At 49.8% G+C, this 23,646-nt stretch overlaps 1 protein-coding gene across 2 annotated transcripts in view; it reads right to left on the bottom strand.

Moving 5' to 3' along the window:
- Positions 1 to 6,909: 6,909 nt before the first annotated feature.
- The window catches only part of LOC147630565 (autophagy-related protein 13a-like), a 58,956-nt gene continuing 42,219 nt past the window's right edge, over positions 6,910 to 23,646 (bottom strand). Inside the window, exons 2-3 of one of the 2 annotated variants that reach the window (XM_086810478.1) lie at positions 7,782 to 7,968; positions 6,910 to 7,643 (exon numbers count right to left, since the gene is read on the bottom strand). In XM_086810478.1, coding sequence (XP_086666604.1) covers positions 7,546 to 7,643; positions 7,782 to 7,968 — 285 coding nt within the window. In that variant the 3' untranslated portion in view covers positions 6,910 to 7,545. The remainder of the gene's footprint in view (positions 7,644 to 7,781; positions 7,969 to 23,646) is intronic. The other variant, XM_086810477.1, reaches the window with a different exon arrangement.

The raw sequence follows: 23,646 nt of genomic DNA, 5'->3' as shown, positions 1-23,646 counted from the left end.
TTGAGTCAAGAATCCCTCTGTCCACCCAAGATATTTCTCGTATACAGAGAAGCATCAACTGACAGAAGTCATGGGAACATATAGTGATTAAAGGCCACTCTCAACATTAGAGACGTGGTTTGGCATATTTGCAGCCGAGAGGATTTTCACGCAATTCTTTATGGCACGCGATTTGGGATCTCAGTGAGGAATAACACGCGGTTTGGGGTTGAAGGAGGAAGCATCATTCAAGACTTCATAGATTTTCAACCATGAGTAAAAGAGGGTTATAAGAATGTGCTCAAGGAAAAAAAAAAAAGGTGTATTAGTGCAAAGGGTGCTCGAGTGTGCAATATTAAGATTGTTGTGCAAATCTCTCATATGATCACACAGCCGGACCGCCAACGTCAAGGCGAGATCACACTGGTCCACCGTCCCCGTTGGCCCAGTGGAAGGTGTGGTGTAGGGTAGCGAAAGTGAAAACATAAAGGTTATGGTCATCCACCACCACCAGTAACTTTTTCTAGGTGATGGCCCCTTTATCCAAGTATGTACCTAGAAGGCTAAAAATAAAGGTACCACTTTTTTAAGAGATGCTACCTTGTGGACACTCCCTCACTCTGCTTTCTTATATTATTGCTTTCCTCAATCACACTATCCCTTTTGGTTGCTTCGACTCTTTGTTGCTTTCTTTGACATTTTCTCACTCTGCTTTCTTCTATTATTTCTTTCCCCAATCACACTAACCCTTTTGGACACTCCCACACTCTGCTTTCTCCTATTATTGCTTTCCTCAATCACACTAGTCCTTTTGCTTACTTTGACTCTTTGCTGCTTTCTTTGGCATTCACCTCGTTTTGTCAAAAGCCTCTTCTCCCATAAGCAAAGAAAGCAGAAGGGAGATCAACTAAAAGCCGAGGGTAAGTCACCTACACCACCTCCATCTAAGACTTGTCAGTCCTTATATTTCATGCATTCATATTGTCACTCTCAAAGTATTGACCCAATTTGTTGACCTGACACCTTAGTGGAATTTCGTAGTTTTGTTACTTCCTTGGCAAGATCCTCTTCCTTGGCAAGATCTTCTCCTATCTCATTTGAGTCCCGATGGTGGTTTCTCTTCTATGCCTACCTTAAAAGCCCACGTACTAAAGTAAAGCTAATTTTTGCAAGGATTTATTTCTCCTGACAATCATAACAAAAAAAAAACAAATATTCGGTACAATCATTAATGGATGAGCATAAATGAAATATCAATTATTACACTTTAAAGCCCATGAACTGAAGTAAAGTGGAATCATCATCTTTACTCTAAATAATTAATAAAGTTTATTATGGTGGTTTAAAATAAAAAAATGAACGGTCGAGTTTTTAATAGTATCTTTTTGCAACAAGTGATTTCTTGTGGTTCTTGCAAACTGAAGGATTTTGAATGGCTAGGCATATAACTATTTACAGTTGTGTGCCTGGACAAAAGCTTGTTGCTATGAATGAGGCAAGATATTATCATCTAAATCTTGTCGATATTCTTCTACACTTTGAGTTGGTGGGATGCTTTGTCACACTTTAGCCATTATCTTTTGGGTAGTTGGAAGATGATGATAGAAATGGCCACACTTGCAAATGGAGAAGATGGTTTCATTCTTGATGCAGATGCTCATTCTATAAAGTGTTTATTGATCACGACACAAGGAGAGCTCCAATTGTTCATGATGATGATTGTGTTTCTATAGGACATGCACAAAATATTACTATTCAAAGTGTCTTGGTTTTTATAGGGAACCTACCGTTTTATAGTAGCTTGCATGTTGTGTTGTGTAGTGCAAAAGAAGTGTTGCAAGTGGAAGAGTTGCCCATTGCATATGATGGATATATTGCCTTTGAGCTTCCTCCATGTGGAGCAGGTTCTATAATGATTGGTATGGATCAAATGGATGATGGGAATGTTTGGATAGAATAAATTACTTGCACATCTGATTGTTTTGTTGGTGCCATTGGGCTTAGCAGGTGTGGTGGTCATCTCTGCGATGCTTGAATCTTGATTGCCTTATTAGCAAGAACGATGAGCCCTAACTTGATACAATGGAAAGGAAAACTTAAAAGAATGTGCTCAATAGGAATTGTTGGTCCCAAACATGGAAGCCTCGCTAATAAATATTGCGGTCAAATTTCAAAGTGTATAGGGACTTGTCCAGATATTATCTACTACTGCATACCTAGTGACCATTTCTCTACCACAAGATGTGCTATCCATTTAGGTTTTCATGAACACCCTTACGAAGAGGGTTTATCTAGGCAAAAAATAAAAAGTGTGGAGGAGAAGATTGCTATATGCACAATTCAATCCTTTCATCACTCCAAAACAATTAGGGGTTGTTGTGGCCCAAGACATTGTAAATAATGCAGAGTTTTGAGACAGAGACCTTAAAGAGCTCGTGGATGTAGTGACTCCACTTCTTGATAAGAGGAGGATTCAAAAGTGTGAAGAGGATGCAAAAAGGGCAAGTTCGGTTTGTGCAAAGGGATTAGATGCAATGTTAGATCTAAAAAATAGATGTAGATATCCATTTATTCACAACATTCTATTTCCTAATAACTAGACACCACACACCAACCGCATGTATTTAAAATGTCCACTATTGGACCAGGGAGTGGCTTGGACCTTGTCAATAGAATGTGCCCTAGTGGCAATCTACAAGAGATGTGGATTCACTTTGACCATGTACATCGAGTTCAAGGCTGGTCTACCCATGTGTATGACCCTTTTATTTGTGAGTTGTTGACAATAGCCACATCTGAGTTCAAGGTGGAGGATAGGTATGCCTAGATTGAGTTTTGGAAAATGTTGAATGCTATAGTGAAGAAGTGTGGCTTTGGAGGATTCATGGCTAAGGAGGCTAGTGCTAATTGGTTAGTTGTGTCTCGTATGTGTACAATAGTGGTGCTAAAAAAAAGGAGAGATCTTGTGTTTTCCACTAGGAAGAGAGCAGGCTCAATCCTACAAAGAAATGTATCTGTGCATCCTCTTAGGAGGAACACAAGATTTTGTGCAAAAAATGGAAGAAGCTCCCACATATGTAGCCGCCAAATAGTGCAAGAAAGAGTTGCAAATTTTTTGGATAAATAATCATGCCGTGAAGGGAGAGATTCCTTACTTGGAAACTTGGCTAGCATGGTGGGATGTTAGGGCCTTCCATTGGGGGTTGTGGTTTCTTATACAAAATGAGGACGGTTTATTTGTGCCAACAACAAATAAACCGTTAGGGCCTTCCATTGGGGGTTGTGGTTTCTTATACAAAATGAGGACGGTTTATTTGTGCCAACAACAAATTTGGTTGAGGCAAAGCATTCTAGTATGAGAGCAAGTGTGGGAAAAATCACATTTCCTTGTATGAAGCTGCTGGTGCAGACTTGTCCTTGGCAGTTTTGCAAAGCTTAAACTACAATGCATTCCTTACAGGAAAGCACTTGGGAACTGGTCTGCAACTTGAGGGCGTATGAGACAAGTATTGAGGTTGTCCTAACCTCTGGTAAAAAGCTTGCTAATTTGGTTAATTCAACAATGGAAGAGGTTGGCATTATCTCTCCTGAGATGCAGTGTTCACAGGGAACAATGTAGCATGTGACTTAAGCGCCCAATGTTGAATACTCCCAGTATTGTTCAACCATGGTGGAGAATCTGAGGCTTTCCAAAGGTTCGTTAGTACTATTAGATTGTGAGCAAGTTATTCCTTCACTGCATGTTTGGTAGGATCATCGTGATGTAATGACTTGATGTTGTATGGGATAGGCCCATGCATATATGGATGAAGCTCTTGACGTAAAAGGGGTGAGTTTTGTGTAACCTTTGCAGTTCTTCTATGAAACACAACAACTCTTGATCCATCCATTAAATTAGCCAATCCATAGAATCTGTATAGCAGGTTCTTGTTGTGTGAACTTGTCTTATTTAGACATGTGTCCTTGTGTGTTTGTTATGATAGCTTTGCCCTTGGGGTAGGGAATTGGTTAATTCACCCGTTTTATCCCAGTTTACAGGCATCCTTTCTGAAATTAAGTTGGGAAGGTTCTTGTGGCTTTTGTTTAGGTTCTTGTGGGGCTGTCGAGTCACATTGGCAGTTGGCAGCACTGATTTTTGCCTAGCTTATTTAATTGAGCTAATAACTGATAAGGTGTTGCCACCTTAATAAGTTGCCACATTCTATCCTTGTTCAATAGTTTGTCCTGTGGAAATCCATAGGTAATATACTCTGATATTTCTTCACTCCACTCAAGTATACCAGTTATAATTTGAATAGAGTAGCATCTAGTAGTTCATCAACACCAGTGGGGTGGCAGGTTCTCCATTAGGCATTCACGACATGTGGTCTACCAATACATGTTGTGAACCTTTCCTTACATTGACAATAAAGTCGAACTCCATCAATAGCAACAACCAGCGGCGTAATTTTCCCAGTCATGCAAGGTTTACTGTGACAAGATACTTGATGGTCCACAAAGAAAATGAACTTATTAGCCAACAAATAATTTCTCTACTTTTTCACTTCATACACCATGGCTAGTACTTTGAAGCCTCTCGGTTGTGGTATAATTTTCAACTCAACTTCATACACTATGGCTAGTACTTTGAAACCTCTCTGTTGTGGTATAATTCAACTCAACTTCATTAAGCTATCAACTCGCAAAGCAGATTGGGTAATCCAATTGATGCTTCCCTGGCTATGCCAAAACACACCCAATTATGAAGTTTGATGCATCGATATATGCACACGGAATATGAGATTCCAATTTGGTGGTCTTAAGATATGCACACTAGCTAATGCCCTCTTCCATTCATCCTAAGCCTGCTGACACTCCTCAGTCCGGGAGGAAAACGTGCAGGCAACCTACCACTCAACAATGGTTTATGTTTGACAAAAGTGCACTAGGCCAAGGGTACTACAAGGGCAACACCCTCATTTAGATACCAAGGAATGTTGCATGCACTCTCTCCAAACAAACCCTCATGGAGAACAAACAAAGGCCACAAACGTCAACGATAAGGTGGCCTCATGCTCATAAAAGTCAATGATTTTGGATTTCCAAGCGTCTACTAGAAGCCGCCATGATGGCAAATGCCCAATTGTGGCTCCGAAAATGACATTCCACCAAGGAGCCAACAAGAAGCCAAAACAAGACAAACACCTCGTCAACAAGAATTGCCAATGCTCAAAAGTATCGGTTGCCTAATTGCCTATTAGAAGTTCAAGGCTTCTACGATGGCAACTCAATCATGTGGGCTCCCAAACATAATGCACACATATCATCACCATTGCCTTCAAGCAACAACAAAGCTTTTCCAATAGTTCAATCCGTCTGGCAACCCAAGAAGGTGCAAGTGGAATGCAAGAACGTATATCAACTAATGCAAGAACGTATATCAACTAACGGAAGAACTAGTTACCAACAAGTAAAAGGGAAAGAGGAACATGAATACCTAAAGAAGAATCTATCCCAAAAAAATGGTAGCACGTGTGACAAGAACCTACCTTTGCCCTTGCCAATAAGTAGAACCACAAGAATCTTTGCCAAAAAACGTTAAGATACACAAGAACCAACTTACAAGAGAGACACACCCAAAGAAAAATTGATTGAGAAAGTTTAGGTACTTATACATGTCTACAACTAGCCCTAGACCTTAGTAGAACCACAAGAATCTTTGCCAAAAAAAATGGTAAAATACACAACCTACTTACAAAAGGGGCACACCCAAACAAAATTTGACTAAGAAAGCTTAGGTACTTCTACATGTCTACTACAACTAGCCCCGACCTCAAGCATGCAGATAGAACCACAAAAACGGGTCCCCCAAAAAGAGGTAGAACCACAAGAACTTCTCTCACAAGGGCAAGGCTTTGACTTCACCAAAGATCTCAAGACCAAGCCCGCTACTATAGCCACAAACCTCACATGAATTTTCTTCAACTTGGATGGTGTTGCAGTCTTAGAAGATGCAAGTAGACACAAAAACCTACTTACAAGGCCTATGATAAGGGCAAGAAAAAGCTAGATCTTTCTACTATTCCTAAAAGTAAAGTACCCATCTACGAAAAGCCTCAATATCTCGTCCTAAATGGAACTACAAGAACCCCACAAGAATTTGTCTTACACGAGAGCAACGCTTTAGCTTCCCCCATGATCTTGCAACCCAAAACTGAACAAGTACAGCAATGATGGAATCAAAAAAGTGGCTTGCAAGGATTCATTTGCTTATCTAAGCAACCAATGAAGGAAATCAAGGGTTTGCAGCTAAAGCATCAGCATTGCTACATAACAATCAGAGACTCCATTGCTAAAATACTACGGCTATGACATCTCTTTATGCCCCACAATAAGTCCAATCATTAAGGTGGCCCTCCCATGGTCATAACCATTCACAAGTTAGCTCAACAGCAGATGCAAGCACCTGCGCTCCCAAAAACAAGGCGTAGACACAAACCTTGTTGCTCTCATGGAGGGAAAACAACCAATAAAAGCCACAAGAACCCTTTGCCTAAAAGTAAGAACCTTCCATAACCACGAGCAGCTTCACATCAACATCAACATCAACATCAACAAAGCTTCCTAGAAAGAGTAAATCAACCATGTTTGTCAACACATAGCAACATCCACATTGCAACCACATCTCACTTTGGTTCACCAAAGATGTATTATACTCTACAATGCTCGTCTACTTGAGTTAGCTAGCAGACTCTGTACATATATCCTCATCAAGGGAGATTGAAACTAATCACACCATTGTGTGTCCTGCCACCTCGCATTCCTGCTGGGGATGGCAGGCGGACAGCGATTTGCCACTTCATCCATTTGACATCTCAAAACTGAGAACGAGAAAAGAATGTCACCATTCAAAAAACATACTAACAGAAGCCTATCAATCAGTAACACACCTTTAGCGTGGTAATGTTTGGGTGCCTCTTTACAGAGAAGTTTAAGTTCCAATTTTATGAAATATCCAGATAAAGCAATTTGATTTTATGGTAACAAAACAGGAGCTTTTTCTTCACTCCCTTGTTACATCAATGGAAAGTGATATATTTTGTCAACCTGTAGCTTTACCTATGCTAAGTTGCCACTGACCCAACCCCACTGTTAGGATGATAACTAAGACTGTACAAATGCTATGTTGCATAAAAAGTTCCAAACCTCCTGTAGAAAAAACACATGGAATTTTTTTCTCATCAAGAACAACTTAAGATATTAAGCACCTGTACAATCATCCAGGCAACATGCTGCTTCCACTCAAGGTGTGCCCCACCTCTTCTTCTCCTCTGTGCGTGTGCATGAGATCCCTCATACTCTTGTAAAGCTGGAGCTCCTCTAAAGCATCTGCTGCCGTCTTTATTGTTTGCATACTCGAGAGGGGCTCTAACAATGCAGCTTGCAATCTTCCTGTCATGCTTTCCGGAACCAAACATCTACTGATGAACTCCCTTTCGTTACCCCCAAAGGCCAGTGATAAGTCAGGTATCTCCATGGCTGGATAAAACAAATGCCTCAGAGGTGGAGCAGACTTGAGCATTCGGATCAAGGCACCCACTGCAGCATCTTGCGACCTTTGCTGTTGAGTCCCCAAATTTGAGGACTCTGAAACCTCCCCTTTGAATCCAAAATTGTCTGTTTTGCTGCCCAAAACAAACAAATCCCTTCCAAGGTCAAACCAAACTACATGCTTGCCACTACTAGTACTAAATGCATGCACTTAGAGACCCCCTTTGTCTCTTTCTCACATTGTGGAGCTATAGATATGCTAAAGAGATTACCTGCTTCGTTTTTCTTCAGCATCCATGTCGTCCACAGCAAATGGACATGAAAAATCCTCGTCTTCCCCATCATCTCCAAGGGCAGTTTTGCTTGATGATCTTGATAAGGTTCCTTGTGATTGCTCAGAGCAAAGGTTTTCAGCTGAAAAAGGTCCACTCCCATCGTTCCTCCAAACCTGCATAGTTCCTGATTTTCAAAGATCACACCAAAAAGAGACTCGATCCACCTCCTTTACAGACCAGCTAGTACAGACCTTAAAATATCAACCTAGGATAAGTACGTTAGGTGCAGTACTCTTTATAATTGTACATGTTTCAACTAAAAAGCCCATTGAAGATGAAGCATGAAATAACAATCTAATGATCTTGGGGTTATAACTTTTTAGTACGGGATGGGACAAAATGTAGGTCAAGAATGAGGGCCAAATGCATCTACGGAAGGTAAGAGTGTGACGTAGTTATCTGCTAGATGTAACATAATACCCGTCCTTTCCAGAATCTGGTAAACCCTCGTACCTAGGGCATATCATACCTCCCTCTCAAAGACTCCTAACTATCAGGCATCACAACTGTGTCTCCTTCAAGCTATTTAAGTCTAAGGGAATCTGGGTTTTGACCCAACTCCTACCAAACATATTCTAGCTATTGCACCATATGCTCAGCAGTACCATAACCATAGGGATGTACCTCTCCAAGTAAAATGGTCGCCTGGAGCCGTATGCACAAAGCATAACCTCCAAAACCTGATTCTTCCCTCTCCATCTCCCCATCAAACTGAGGATGATCAAAAAAACACAAAGTCCGTCGAATCTCCGGATGACCTGCTATAGGAGTGTCGTGACATAAGAAATTTCTCTCCTAATCTCAACACAACCCGACACACAGACTCAATCATCATGGAACAACAACCGATTCCGAATATGGTAATGACTACCTTCCACCCTAACAAGTGGAATGATCCCTCTGTCAAAAGTGCACGTGAGACAAAGGCACAGAGAGAGAGAAAACGAATCTGCATAATGATGAAGAAGCAATGATACAAACAGCCCTATGCAACGGGTGGTCCCGTAAGTGAGGGCATGATGAGCAACTCCCCTGAGGGAGGACCCGGGCTTGGAAGCCCCTATCAAGGTATCTACAAATGAGTAAGAGCCTGGCCTTATATAGCCCTTACAGGAGCTGGCCGACTGGCTCTAGAAAAAGACCCACGACTGGAAAAAAATAAACATGTGAAAAATGGGTGACCAACCCTACAACCAAGGGCCTTGAACAGAGGGAAAAATATGGTGCTGCCCGGGATAAATCTGGGCACCCCTGATACACAACTTGGGCACACTACCAGGAGATGAATAATGCTAACAACCCCTCTTAGATCCTGGGAGAGAAACCGGTCCAAGGAGCTGGAAAAGGAAACCTCCAAAGCACGTCGAGAAGTCGATCTGCTCCGCCTCTGCCACGTACTCCAAGAAACTTCTCCCGATCCAGAAGTCCAGCAAAATCCAAAAATGAACCACCAGATGTCCATATCTCCAACCCAATCTGTATCACACCAGTCCACACAATGTGCTCCCTCTTCAGCCCAAGAAAGGATGTCGTCTGACTCTCTACCTCCAAGAAAAAAATCTGCTCCTTAGAGAACACCAAACTGTCTCCCTGTTGGCACCCCCTCTAGACACCCTAGAGGGCCACAATGTCTACATCAGCCCTGGTATCAAGCCTCCAACTCTGAGCTTGTTGAGCACCAATCTCCCGATAGAAGGTTTCCGGATCTCCATGTATCCCTCGGTCCAAGAATGCCTCTCTGTCGGCAACTCCACGGATCTGCGCCGCCTACGAGCTCCGCCTCCTCCCCCTCCCGCTGCTTCTCGCCGTCGCGCCCCCCCCTCTCCCCCCCGCCTGTCCCCCGCCTTCTCCTCTGTCCTCTCCCCCGCCTCCTTCCTCGCATCCTTCCTCGCCATCTCCCCCCCCCCCCCCCCCCGCCTCCTTCCTCGCTTCCTTCCCCCGCCATCTCTTCCCCCGCCATCTCTACCCCCCCACCTTCTCCTCCGCCTCGCTTCTCTCCCCCGCCTTCTCCCTCTCCTCCCCTTCCGTCTCGCCCCTCCCCCCACCGCTAGCTCCCCCGCCTCAGCCCCCCCCCCCCCCCCCCCGCTCCGCCCCCGCTATCCTCTAACCTTCCGCCTCTCCGTTTCCTCATAGGGCTGTGTCCCTCCCGTTGGTGACCCCGGTTTCTGGCCTTTTCCCTCTGGAGGACTCCATGGAAGCCGCTCCGACTACCCCTGCCGATTCCGGTCTCCGTCTGGAGTTCACAGCTGCAGATCATCAGTTGTTTGTTTCCACAGTATCCGCTCTTGAGGCCTCCTCCTTGGTCTGCAAGATAGTGGGTAGCTGTCCGATGCGGAGAGAGCTTCGCGACCTTCTGCAAGGCAGCCTCGTTGGCGTGCCTGCCAAGATCGTCAGCGTCGATTTTTTGGGACGTGGCTACTACCAAGTGGATTTCGAGTCCCCCCAGGCAGCTCAGATGGTGCTGGCTCAGAGCCCCATTGCCCTCCGCTCATCCCGGGCGTTCCTGGCGCGATGGACTCATGGTTTCGACCCCGCTTCTGACCCGCTAGCAGGCGCGACAGGTTTTCCCATCACTATCTGCTTTCCTGGACTCCGTAGGGAGTACTTGCCCCTCTTGTCATCCATTGGCAAGGCGTTCGGGCAGGTGGTGGAGACGCCTCAGACAGCGGCTTCAGTGATAGCTCGGGCAGCAGGACTCCCGGCCATTCGTGTTGTGGTTCCGTCACCGGAGTCCCTCCCGAAGACGATCCTCCTCCCTTGTCTTTCTAGAGGACATCTGATACAGCGCGTGGAGTATTCGGGCCTCCCCGACCAGTGCTACACCTGTCGCGAGATGGGCCATCTCGCACGCGCCTGTCCCCGCAAGGGGGCTCATCCTTCACGCTCTGCCGCCTCTGGACCCCCTGCAGGAGACCCGAGGGGTGGCCATCCACCTCAGAGACCGGACATCCCTGGCTCGTCTCAGCAGGCGCCATCATCTGACGAGCAGGCCCCGGCGGAGGATGCCGCGCAGACCCAGGAGGCTGGCGGATGGCAGGAGGTTCGCCGGCGGAAACGCCCGGCCCGCAGGGACCGTCGCAGACGCCAGAGCAGGCAGCACAGGCTGGCGGACACGCGACTCCGGCTGGCGTCCAGGCACCTACCCGCACTTATGCTCCAGTCAGGGATAGGCGGCTAGCACGTCCCACCCCGATGGACGAGGATTCAGACTCAGTGCCCGTTGAGGCCGCCGGTGGAGCCCCCCACGTGGAGACCCCACTCCCGCCTCCCCCCGCGGGGGGCCCCGCCCCCTCCATGGAGCAGATTCCTGAGGATCCCGGGCCGTACTCTGCGGCCCCCAGCTCCTCCTCCCCTCACTCGGAGAGCACTCCTTCCACCCCCCCCCCCTCCCCCCCCCAGCCCCCCCCCTCCCGCCTCCCCCGGCGGCCCCCCCTGACACCTATCCTCTGGCAGATGCCTCTCCATCCTCTCCTCGCTCTCCCCCCTCCTCTCCGCGAGCCACCATCCCTCCCTCGGCCTCTCCAGGATACTCCGCCAGACCACCCACTGCCCCGGGGCAGCGCAGCTGGGTAGGCCAGAGTTCAGTCCAGCAGCTGTTCCACCGCCACTCCGGGCCGGTGGAGATGGCGATCCTAGCTTCGCCCGCCACAGAGTTCTCTCCAGCCTCCCCTGGGGGGCCCCCGCGAGTGATGGGGCTCCCAGTGGATTACGGTTTTTTCAGGTGCCTCCAGCTGGATGCTGGCCCGTTCGAGACACTGGTCGCGCCCTTGCGAGTTTGCGTGGTGTGCCATCCCTCTCGTTCTCCTTCAGTGGTGAGCAGCATGGTGGCCTTCTGCCTACATGTGGCCTATCTCCTAGAGAACCATAAAAATGTTTCCTCAAGAAACTTACAACCTATTTCCACATGAAATCCTTAGGCATGTTTCCCTTTGAAACCTTTGTTCTGTTTTCATACAGAACCATTCACAACACCATTCAGCAACAGTGCCAACATCGGCATACATCTAGTTACATGTTCCCTCATGAAACATCTGGAAACATAGAGATGCCCATAACTGTAGGTCCCTTTGTTCCTTTCCAACAAGAAGAAAACAATCTGGTCCATGAGCATGCAGCCATGCGAGGTTGCATCACTACCATGCCAAGAAACACATTCAAGTGACCTGTACTTGCAGCCGGAAACCCAAGCACATAGCTGAATTTGCAGCCAACCAAAAACAGCCCATAAACAGTAGTCCCAGAATTGCTCATGTTCGTAGCCACATGCACTGCCACGAAACAGTCCATAAACCCTTTCCAAAACAGTCCCAAACCAAAGCAAAAAGAAGCTGAAAGTTCCATCAGTTGAACACCATCGACATGATGTCTGTGTTCATGAGAAACCAGCCCCTGGCCGCCTGTATGTCCAAAGAAACCAGCCCCCTGGCCGCCTGCAAAAACACGCCTCCTCCAAAAAGCACCAAGAGAGGGAAAGAGAAAGTACATCCTCCTGGCTGCCTCAGCCCGACCAGGAAGAACACACACACACTTCTCTGCTTCAGCCCGACTCGTGCTGTTCAGCCAGTAGAGAAGCGCATCCAGCCCTCTGCTTTCTGCAGTCCAGCCAGCCCGCGTGTAAGTGCTGTCCAACCATCAAGAGGCGCTCTGTTTTCTGCAGTCCAGCGCTCTGCTTTTCACCAATCAAAAGGCGCCTAGCTGCCATGCCATCTGCTTGCCCTTCTCCAAGTGAGAAAGAAAGAAAGAAAGAAAGAAAGCTGTATTAACGTCTACTAGAGGCCGAACTCGACCTATGAGACAAATCAATGTACAACTGTCAATGTCTTCTGGATGTCCAGAAAAAAAAAAGGACAAAACGAACATGAAATAAACTATGAAAGTACTGAGCTAGTGGGGGGGTGTGATGGATGGAGCACTACTGCTAGAGGCTCAGTATGCAACCTATATGCGCAGGGTATACAAGAATGCAATGCAGATCTATCTAGCTCCAACCAGTTCCATAATGGGGGTGTAATATGTGATACATAGGCGATGGCGAGGCAAAAATACCTCGGAGCATGATCTGTGGGTGTGAGTGTAAGTGAGCTAGCCGCTCCTGGATATGGTGCTGATGTCAAGCCCGTATCTCTGTGACTCCCTCTGATGTAGTCTAGGAGTTTGGTAGCCTGGTGCTCTCGGTCTCCGTCTGGCTCGGAGGTCTGAAGCGCGCTGAAGTGTAACCCCCTCCTGTGTCAGGGTAGGCACTGGGATAGATCTCTAGAAGAAATCACTGAGCTGGAGCTGGAGCTGTCGCCCACCTCTCCCTATGGTATGAGTCCATAGCAGTGTCTCTCTGTGGCGCTGTGTCTCTAGCAAGAACTGGCCAAATCTGCGTTGGTCTGCGGACTCCATGATCTAGCGGAGTGGGATGTCAACTGAAGATGGTGGTGTATCTCTCTCTAATGACACTATATGCTCTGCATCTGCATACATAATGTTCCTCACTCTCAACCTCCTCCTGGCATAGTCTGCATATCCTCTCTGCTCTGGGGATCCGTGCTGCCCTACCTACCTCACCCTCAAGCTGGTGTGATGACACTCTGAGCTGGCCAATCACCACTCGAGCACTGTGAGGCATGTACACATCCATGTATCCAGGTCTCTGTATGAATCCATCCGCTGAGATACGCATAAACTGATCTCTGTAGTATAGCATCTTCGGCGGTAGAGGCTGACTGCCATTGATCCTTTTGTGGAGAACATATAGCATCACTGTACGTGGCTGGATCTTCAGAAGTAGAGAAAACATAAATCCTGCCGAAGGACTCTGTTCCTCTCACTGTGAGAGAGCTGGACGTGTGGTGCATGTATATCATACTGGAAAGGTGGCACGTGATCTATGTCAAGACCATGCTGAGTGAGCCACTGTATCATCTGTGAATACCAAGATCTCCTATGTAAATGTAATCCCCACGTACACATATGAGTCTACCACCTCTACCTGTCCTCTTGCTAGTGTGAAGATGGCCTGTCGTCGAACCGGCCCTGAGGTATGGAAAATCATGGCCTTGGTTTTCCCAAGGTTCACTGTAAGCCCCCTCTGTGTGCAGAAGTCATCGAGTGCATGGAGATGGTGTTGTAGTCCCATCCACGACTCAGAGACCAGAATAATATCATCTGCATATAGCATAATGTGGACTGTGGTACCTGAGATGTTTACCCTGTCCCCACCACCGTGACCAATAAAAAACCCAAGCGCCTGTGTACCAATAGAGAGGCACCTCCTTTCTGCCCGCCAGCCCCTCTTTTTTGAAAAAGCAAACACGTGGCCCCAATAATAGCATATGGGCCACATTTACTATCATAAAAGGTATTATCAAGTTTTTAAAGGCTTTTAAAATCTTTTGTCCCCTCCCCCCCACATGGGGTTGTCCACACATGGGTTGTTGGGTTTTATGCTGTGTATGCACCCAGAGGAGTGCTAGTGATCATCAGTAGATTACTGGGGCACTTTTTACTTCAATTAGTGGAGGTTTTTTCCCCCAGTTTAGCTTAGTTTCACTTATAAGCAGTTTATAAGTGTTTTGGTCCACCCGGCACATTTTATGGCCGGACATGTGAACACATCTCTTTAGGTCACTTATTATGTGGCTATTGTACTTCACATTTCTATCATCTGAATACAAGTAGTCGTGTTCTCTCTCTGTTGCTCTCCACGCCTGTGTTTGTAGCATCTCCAAACCCTAACCCTAACAGTGCATGAAGCTACGCCCCATCCCTGCCTGCGCGACCTGCACACCAGCCCCCCCCCCCCCCCCCCCCCCGCCTTTACGCCTGCTCTTGCCCCCCCCCCCCGCCTGCTGTAGTTCCTGCGCCCCTCCCCTTGTTGCTCTGCCCGCCGCCCGTCTCTCCTCCCCCCTTCGCCTGCTTCGCTGCTGCGCCCCATCCCTCGCTGCTGCGCTCCCTCCTCGCCCCTTCCCTCCTCGCCTCCTCGTCTTCTCGCCCCATCCCCTGCTTCGCGCCCATCTCTTCTCTGCTTCGCCCTGACCCCCCTCCGCCAGCATTCGCCTCTTTCGCGCAGCTTTCTCCTCGCCTCATTCGTTCTCCTCCCCGCCTCATTCGCCTATCTCCTCCTTGCCTCATTCGCTATCCTCCCCGCCTCATTCGCGCAGCCATCTCCTCCCCGCCTCATTGCGCAGCTGCCGCCCCCCCCCCCCCCCCCCCCCCTTCTTTTTTTTATTTTTTTTTTAACTTTTTTTTTTAACCCCCCCTCCCTCTCGTGCTGTTTTCCGCCCCCCAGGGGGTTTTGCTTTCCCCTTTTTTCCTCCGGTCTTCCGCCTCTCTGTGTGCAGCCCGCTTCTTGCAGGATTTCCGCTTTCGCCTCACCTACGCCTGAGCTTCAGACTCTGATGGAGACTCCTCCCGCCTCGCCTCAGAGGGACTCATCCGCAGCCCCCTCGCCCGCCCCCGAGGACACCCCCATCAGGCTTTCTCTTTCGCCGGAAGAGGAAGCGAGCCTCACCGCAGAGGTGGAATGCCTCCAGGCTCATTCCACCATCTGCCGTATAGTCGGCACTCGCCCCAGCAGAGGGGAGATCAGGGATCTTCTTCAGGCTCGCCTTCTTGCAGATGTGGGCAAGATCCTGGATGTACAGCTCCTGGGCCGGGGCCATTATCAGATCGAGTTCGAGGCCGCCCAGAGCGTTGCCAAGGTCCTTGCCATGAGTCCTCTGGACATCAGGGGTGCTCGGGCTTTCTTCAGACCTTGGCAGCATGGATTTGACCCAGCAGCGGCGGAGCAGGGAGAGCGCCTCTTCCATATTACAGTTTGTTTCCCTGGGCTCCGCCGGGAGTATCTTCCGCTCCTCTCCAGGCTCGGAGCATTGGTGGGCTCGGTACTAGAGACGGGCCCCTCAGCAGCTTCAGTAGTGGCCAGAGCAGCTGGGCTACCTTCGGTCAGAGTGTTGGTGTCTGACATCTCCTCCCTTCCTAAGGTCATTCAGCTACCTAGGATAGGGGGGGGGTGGATAGATCAGAGAGTGGAGTTCTCGGGGCTCCCGAACCAGTGCTTCATTTGCAGGCAGGTCGGTCATCTGGCCAAGGCCTGCCCTCGCAGGAGACCTCGACCCTCACCACAGCAGCACGCTACTGATGGCCCGCCCACAGATTCGGCTCGGCAGGCTGCCTCAGGGATGCCTGCTCAGGCCACAGAGACCTCGGAGTGGCAGCCTGGACAGGGGCGCCGCCGAGGGAGACAGCCACAGCAGCACGCCCAGAGACCGCTGCAGCAGCAGCCACAGTCTCAGCCTCACTGGGTTCCCGTGAGGAACAGCTTTGCTCCCCTTCAGGAGGAGACCCCTGCAGCGACCGAGGACCAGGAGATGCCAGCTCCCCCTCCTTCACCCCCCCCACCCCAGTCCCCTCCCACCGCCTCGTTTCCACCTTTGCCTCCTCCCGCCCCCGCTCCGGTTTCGGCTGCGGCTCCCTCTCCACCTCCTTCACCTCCCCCTTCTCCCCCTCCGCCCGCCTCACCTTCCCGGGAGACCCTGGCAGTTCCCTGGCGCTCACCTGCAGTCCGGAGAGCGCTGAGCACTGACCTCGCTCGAGCATCACAGAGGAGACCTATGCCGATTAGGCTCACGGATTTCATCTATCCGCAGTCGGCTGAGTCGCCTTGGCATTAGACAGCGCTCGGAGGCCTTTGATTATACCTTTACACGGCTTTTTTGGAGCAGAGGGCCCCCATGAGCCAGCACCCATTCGAGTCCATGTAGTGATACCTCCGGCCCGGGGGGAGGAGGCACTAGACTCAGCGGTGGCCTTCTCGTTCCCTCTATGTGGACCTTGTGATCGGGAGTGGACTCTAGAGCTCGCTCTCAGCACTTTGAAGACTCAGGCAGTTGAGTTTTCTCACCACATGAGCGATCTAGAGGTGACAAATGTGATAGGCCGACTTTGGGAGTTGGGCTCATTTTTTCTTGGATCCCGGGAGTGTGGATACCTCAGGGATTCGGCATCTGGTCGTGCGCATAGTGGCAGACTTGGCACGCGACCCTGGATATGTGAGTATACACGAGGTTTCTCTATCAGAGCAGGAGGCAGTCGCCATGGGCCACAGCCACTGGCGCCTGATCCGGGATTCTTGCAGTACACCGGGTGGGCAGATTCGCAGCCGTTCGGATGGGGACTACTCTCCATCCAAGCCGCTTGCGAAGGCCCGCCGCACGGCTGAGACAGCATCCACCTCAGCAGGGCATCCATGAGGATCATCTCATGGAATGTACAGGGCCTTGGCGGAGCACACTTTATACGCTATCGAGGTTGCTTGAGGCAGGAGCTTCAGAGATGCCTGGTTGGTGGCAGCATTGACATTTTGATGATGCAGGAGCACCACTTGGGTGAGAGCAGGATCCGGAGATACGGTTCGGTGATGCCTGGTAGATGGGACACTTTTTGGTCTGCAGGGTTTGGTCCTTTGGGTGGACAGGGAGGAGTATGCATGGTTATTGCAGATGTATGGCGGCAGGCCATTGTGGATCGAGGGATCATTGTGCCTGGTAGAGCACAGTATGTCATTCTGAGGATGCATGGTGAGCTATTGGGTGTGCTCAACATCTATGCGCCCAATCATGCTAGTGCCAGAGCAGCGTTCTGGACTCAGGTTACAGATGCATTGCCAGAGGCCGCACATTGGTGTGTTGGGGGAGACTTCAACATGCTTGAGGACCCGGCAGATAGGGTGGGAGGCAGTCATGTTACAGTGCACGGCACGGATCTTGCAGCTTGGGACCGGTTTTGCATGTCACTGAGGATCACTGATGCATGGCAGCATGGGGCTTTCTCCCGGTCTCAGGACAGTCTTAGTTTCTCTCCGTCGGATCGCCGGCAGGGAGGGACTAATCTATCACGGATTGATGGCTTTTATGTGGGCGATTGGTTAGGGGAGCGAGGGGGCTCCGTCGGCATTCTCGCTGGCACCTCATTTTCAGATCATGCGCCAGTTATATTGACATTGGAGGAGGGGACACGAGAGCCCAGCTTGCAGTTGAGGATCCCAGAGAGGGTACTTGCAGATCCCAGTCTCGCTGAGGATATTGAGAGGATCTGGCATGATAGTCAGTGCTCTGACCAGGATGCAGCGGGCCAGTGTGCCCAGGGACTCATTGATCTTAGCTCTTTTCTGCACGCTGCAGCTTTGACACGTCTGGGAGAGATTCGCGAGCGGGAGCAACGGCTGAGACGCAGCCTTGCTTCGCTACAGCGCCTTCAGGAGCAGCAGCCTGCATGTGAGTGGGTGGCGTCCCAGTTGAGCCAGGCACGCCAGGAGGTTAGAGAGGTAGAGGAGCAGAGACATGAGTTTTACTATCGTCGTCAGGCCTCTCAATGGACGCAGCTTGGTGATAGAGTGACTGGGGAGTTTTTTGAGATCACTGGACCCCGTCATGCGCGAGCAGGAGTCCGCCAGCTTGGTAGACCGGATGGATCGGTAGCTACTGAGCTCGGGGAGATCAGAGCCATTGCCACTGCTTTTTATAGTGACCTGCTTTCAGCGGAGCCAGCCACTCAGGATCGAGATGTTTGCAGACAGACTGTGTGGGCCCATGTGCAGAGGAGGGTCACAGACCATATGCGTACAGTTCTAGGTGCGCCTCTGTCAGAGATTGAGCTTGCCGAGGCCTTGAGGGTCCTGCCGCGACATAGTTGCCCAGAGGAGGACGGACTGACGCCGGCCTTTTTTATGCGCTATTGGGACCTTTTGGGGCCAGGCCTCCGCAGGGGCTTTCAGCATGTTTTGGACACTGGGGTGATGCCGCAGAGCTTTTCAGAGGGCTTGATCTATCTTATCCCCAAGGGGGAGGGAGTATCAGATGACATTCGGCATTGGAGGCCTATTACGATCCTCAATACTGTCTACAAGGTCTTAGCAAAGGCCTTGAGTTTGAGGATCCAGCCCTTTCTGGGGGAGTTGATTCATGCTACTCAGACAGGATTTGTCAAGGAGCGCAGTATCCTTGACAACATCTTTACTTTCTGGGAGGCGACGGCCCGAGCTAGATTTCTTGGCGAGGACTTGGTCGTGATGCTTCTCGATTTTGAGAAGGCATACGATAGAGTTGATTGAAGATTCTTAGAGGGCACTATGCTTCGCCTGGGCTTTGAGCCAGGATGGATCGGAGGGGTGGCAGCTTTGTATTCCACAGCTCGCAGCCAGGTGCTGATTGCAGGAGGACGGGGGCCGAGTTTTGAGCTGACCAGATCAGTCCGTCAGGGGTGTCCTCTCGCCCCTTTCCTTTTTCTCTTCTTTGCGGAGGCTATGAGTATGTATTTGACGGCAGAGGAGGTTGGTTTGAGAGGACTTCAGCTCCCAGTCCGGGGGGAGGACCTGCTTGATGCTGAGTTTGCAGACGACACGGGCTTATTTTTGCATGGCCAAGAGGCCAATCTTATGCGGGCTGAGCAGTCGCTCCAGGTTTTTAGTGCAGCTTCGGGAGCATTGATCAATTGGCGCAAGACAGTGGCCTTTTGGATCAGTAGTGCTCCCACTCCGGCATGGAGCCCGGACCCCGGTTTTAGATGGATTCCTCCAGGCACAGCAGTGCGGTATTTGGGATGCCAGATTGGCCTCGATTTGTCACCTGAGCAGCAGATTGCCCCGCTTCTTCTGAGCATTCGGAAGAAGCTATTGTATTGGAGTACAGCTCGACTATCCTTGGCTGGGAGGGTGGTGGTGGCAAATCAGGTGCTGTTAGCGACCATGTGGTACATTACGTCTTGCTGGATTTTCTCGAGCTCTTGCATCAGCCAGGTACAGAGGCTGATCAGGAACTTTCTGTGGTCTGGGCGGGACGGTCAGCCAGCTCGGGCAAAGGTTGCATGGGCAGTTATGACACTTCCGCTGGCTCAGGGCGGTTTGGGTATTATAGATCCAGTCGATCAAAGTAGAGCCTTATTGGGGAAGCTTATTGTTCGGGGGTTGCTTCCAGGCGCTGAGCCTTGGAAAGAGCTCCTCTTGCAGCGACTGCAGGCTCGGGCGCCCCCTGCAGGGGGTACTTGGGCACCAGAGATTCGCTGGATCTTCATAGAGATGAGGAGGACAGGCCTCAGTAGAGGATGGGAGGACAGATTTGCTTTGAGTATCCTGAGAGCTTGGGAGCTGCTGAGACCGGGGCTCTCTCAGCGGCCTCCTTCTTGTGTTGAGGAGCGGGCCAGGCAGCCGCTCATCTGGAGCCCAGCGGTTCGTACGGAGCAGGGTCATATGCTGGGTTCTCGGCCTCGTCTAGCCTGGGGACCTTTAGCGGCAGGCCCAGCTCGTAGTTTTGGAGACTGGCAGGCTTTCTGCAGTCTAGCAGAGGAGATCCAGGTGGAGAGGCTGAGTCACTTCAGAGGGGGGTTGATTATGAGGGATGATATTCAGGAGGCACTTACAGAGGAGTGGTTCACACCTCTCGAGCCAGTGGCCCCACGGTGGATGGGAGCCTTTACGCAGTTGGAGATCCTGATTGCTGTCAGAGCTAGCACTGAGGATGGCAGATGCCTCTACTATGAGATTCAGGATGAGGGCAGACTACAGAGAGTGGAGGTGGAGTCGCCTTTGGTTGCAGAGTGCACCTTCCAGAGGATTCGGGTAGTGGCTGCCGCTTCTCGGAAGTGGCATATTGACCCCGACCTTGCTGATGTGCTCCCGGATTGGCGCATATGGGCATATGCAGCGCGCCCCTTGGCCTGGCTACAGTGGGACCCCGGGGAGTACGAGTGGCATGATCCTTATGCATCCCTTGAGGCCACAGAGATCACCTTTTTCCAGTATACTGTTCGGCTGGGACGGCATATTTTGACGGCGAGGAGGACGGTTTCTCCAGCGGCAGCGGGGCATTGGCGTCTACAGGGACTCTCACAGGAGTTCCTGGAGGATTTCTGGGCTCGGCTCTGGGCTAGTCGGCAGGCCCGCAGGATCTCGGCTTTTCAGTGGCTGGTCGCCCACAGGGGCTCAGCAGTTGGCACTTGGCTTGTTTACAGCGGTCTTCCGGCGGCCTGCGTCCGATGCGGCCACCCTATGGAGACACAGAGACATTGCCTTTGGGACTGCCCTCAGGCACAGCAGATTTGGCTGCGGATACTGCGTATTCTGGCCCCCCTCTCTCCAGAGGGTATGTTTACGTGGGGTGCCGCTGCTTGGTCGACTTCGTCAGGGCCTGCTATGGGCTATGAGATGGAGCAGGGCAATCAGGCCATCAGATTTATTAGGGGCCAGCCTCGCCTGGTTCCGGCACCGGATTTCTCGTCCGCCAGCTGGACACAGGAGAGGGATTTACGATGGGAGCTCCTCAGCAGCCTCACCATCTGGTTCACCTGGAGGGCCCGGTGCTTTACGGCCTTTGAGGGGAGATTAGAGCCACCAGCAGAGACTGTTCGGGGGATTTGGCAGGAGTTGATCCACACCCTGCGAGGACAGTACGACCGCATCCGGGGAGACTCGGATGAGGCGATCTTACGGCGCCAGGCCTTTCACACCACTTGGCGATGTGGCTCGTTCTACACCTTACACACGGGATGCCCCCATTGGCACTACAGGCCACCTGTTTGGCTCTTCCCCCCCCCTATTGTATGATCTAGCCGCTCAGTTTTTTATATTGATGCTTGTATTTTGCAGCACCTAGGGAGAGTCTCCCGGGCTGCCATGATGTATTCACTGCTCTTCTCTCTCTTAGGAGCAGGAGAGATCTTTTGTAGCCCTTCGGGCGTTTTTATATAACTAATGAAAGGATCTTTTCTCGGAAAAAAAAAAAAACCCTAACAGTGCATAGGCCTTCATTTGGTATCAGAGCCAAGTAGGCCTGCCTTTGCCCAGCCCGTACACAGCCGCCTTCAGGTTCTGTCCGTACTGCACTGACCGTACAGCCTCGCCAGCAACAGCTTCGCCTGCAGCTTCCGCACCAGTTCGCCGCCGTCAGCAGGTGTACTGCAGCTTTCCGTACCAGGTACCTGTTCGCCGACAGTACCTGCTGTTCCGTACATCTGCGCCGACTGTACCTGTCAGCGCCGACTGCACCTGTCAGCGCCCGTCACCTGGCATCGTACTGTACAAGTCAGCGCCGACTGTACCTGAATACAGTCGACACAGCACTGGTCGACTCTTTCAGTACGGTACTGTGGTCGCCCTGCTCCGTACAGTCCTATGTACACACCTGCGCACAGTGTTCCGTACCTGACCAGTACCTGCCTACACTCGACTGTTTCTGTACCCGTACTGTACCTACCTGCAGTGTACCTGTTCGCACTGTTCAGTACAGTGCTCCGTCTGAGTACATCCGCCGTACTTCAACTGTACCTGCAATCTACTCCGTACAGTAAACTGTACCTGCACAGTACAACAGTCAAGTCATTCACACTGCAGTCAACTTGTACCTGTTGAAATCTCAACTGTGGTAAGCATTACAAATTTTGATTTTTGGGCATTTCTATTTTCTCTGTGAAAATCTACAGGCACTACAGGCAGACTTTCTTGCAAAGAAGTCTACAGGCTTTTTGCACAGTTTTGGGTGCAGTAAATTTGGGCATTTTTGGGGAATTTTGGCACTGTGTAAGCCATTTTTGCTGCTCTACTCAGTCATTGGTGCATTGATCTACACATTCAGAGGATTGAGAGTGCAGGCATATTTGGGTGAACTGTATTCAGTGGAGTACAGTTGTTTTCAGGGTTCTTGCTATTGGTTTTTTGATACACAGGTACAACATTGTGCATAGGCATAATGGCAAATCAACAGCAGAGTGATGTATTCACGTATTTGTCTAAGGAAGACAAATTGGACGGCACGAACTACTCCTTGTGGAGTTTTATGCTGAAAAATGTGCTTGTGGCAAAAGGTCTTTGGGATTTTGTTAGTGGTGATGAACCACGTCCAGGTCCATTGGCTCCAGAGACTCCTCCCCAAGGGGGTGCTCGTGGACGAGGACAACATGTACAGGCTCCAGGGCAGCCATTGCCTGTTCAAAGAACAAATGCTCAGAAGACATGGGATGCCAGGGATGCACAAGCTTTGTCACTCATTGCATTGTCAGTACAGAGGTCTATTATACCTCATATTCGTTCAGCTGGCTCTTCACAGAATGCATGGGTGACTTTGGAGCAGATGTATGCTGCTCGTAATGAGGCTCCGATCTCATTTTTGAAAAGAGAGCTGGAAAATCAGAAAATGAATGAAGGAGATGAAATGTCTAGCCACTTAAACAAGCTGCAGGATTTGAGAGAGCAACTCATCAATGTGGATGAGATTATTCCTGAGACACAGCTTGTGTCCACCATCTTGCACTCTTTGCCAAGATCTTACTTGGCTTTTCATACCTCTTTGAACCTCAGCATGAGGAATGCTGTTGAACCCCTTAAGTATCAGGAACTTGTTGCTCTCTTGCTACAAGAAGAGCAAATGAGGAAGAATATGAATATGAACACAAGTGCTCAACAAGCCTTTACTACAGGTCAAAAGGGGAAAGGAAAAACTCAGCCAAAGAGTTCAAATCAGAATTCAGGTGATGGTGGTTCATCTCAGGATACCAAGAAAGGTGATGGACAGCCCAAGAAGAAGGGCAAATGTCATTACTGTAAGAATCAGGTCACTACATCACTGAATGTAGGAAGAGGATTGCCAAAGAGAAGGCAAAGGAAGCTAGGATGTCTGTTAATGATGCTTCTAAAGCTCCTCCAGAGACTGCTTCTTTTGTTGAGGACAGGGATTACTGTTTTTATACATGCAGCTATGATGCCTCTTGGTCTTCACAGGCACTCAGTATGACAGAGCATGCATGTACTTGGTATTTTGATAGTGGT

Source organism: Cibotium barometz, chromosome 16 (assembly GCF_041138505.1).
Source record: "Cibotium barometz isolate CiBa-2024 chromosome 16, ASM4113850v1, whole genome shotgun sequence".
Taxonomy (NCBI): domain Eukaryota; kingdom Viridiplantae; phylum Streptophyta; class Polypodiopsida; order Cyatheales; family Cibotiaceae; genus Cibotium; species Cibotium barometz.
This window is presented reverse-complemented; position numbering and strand designations above follow the sequence as displayed.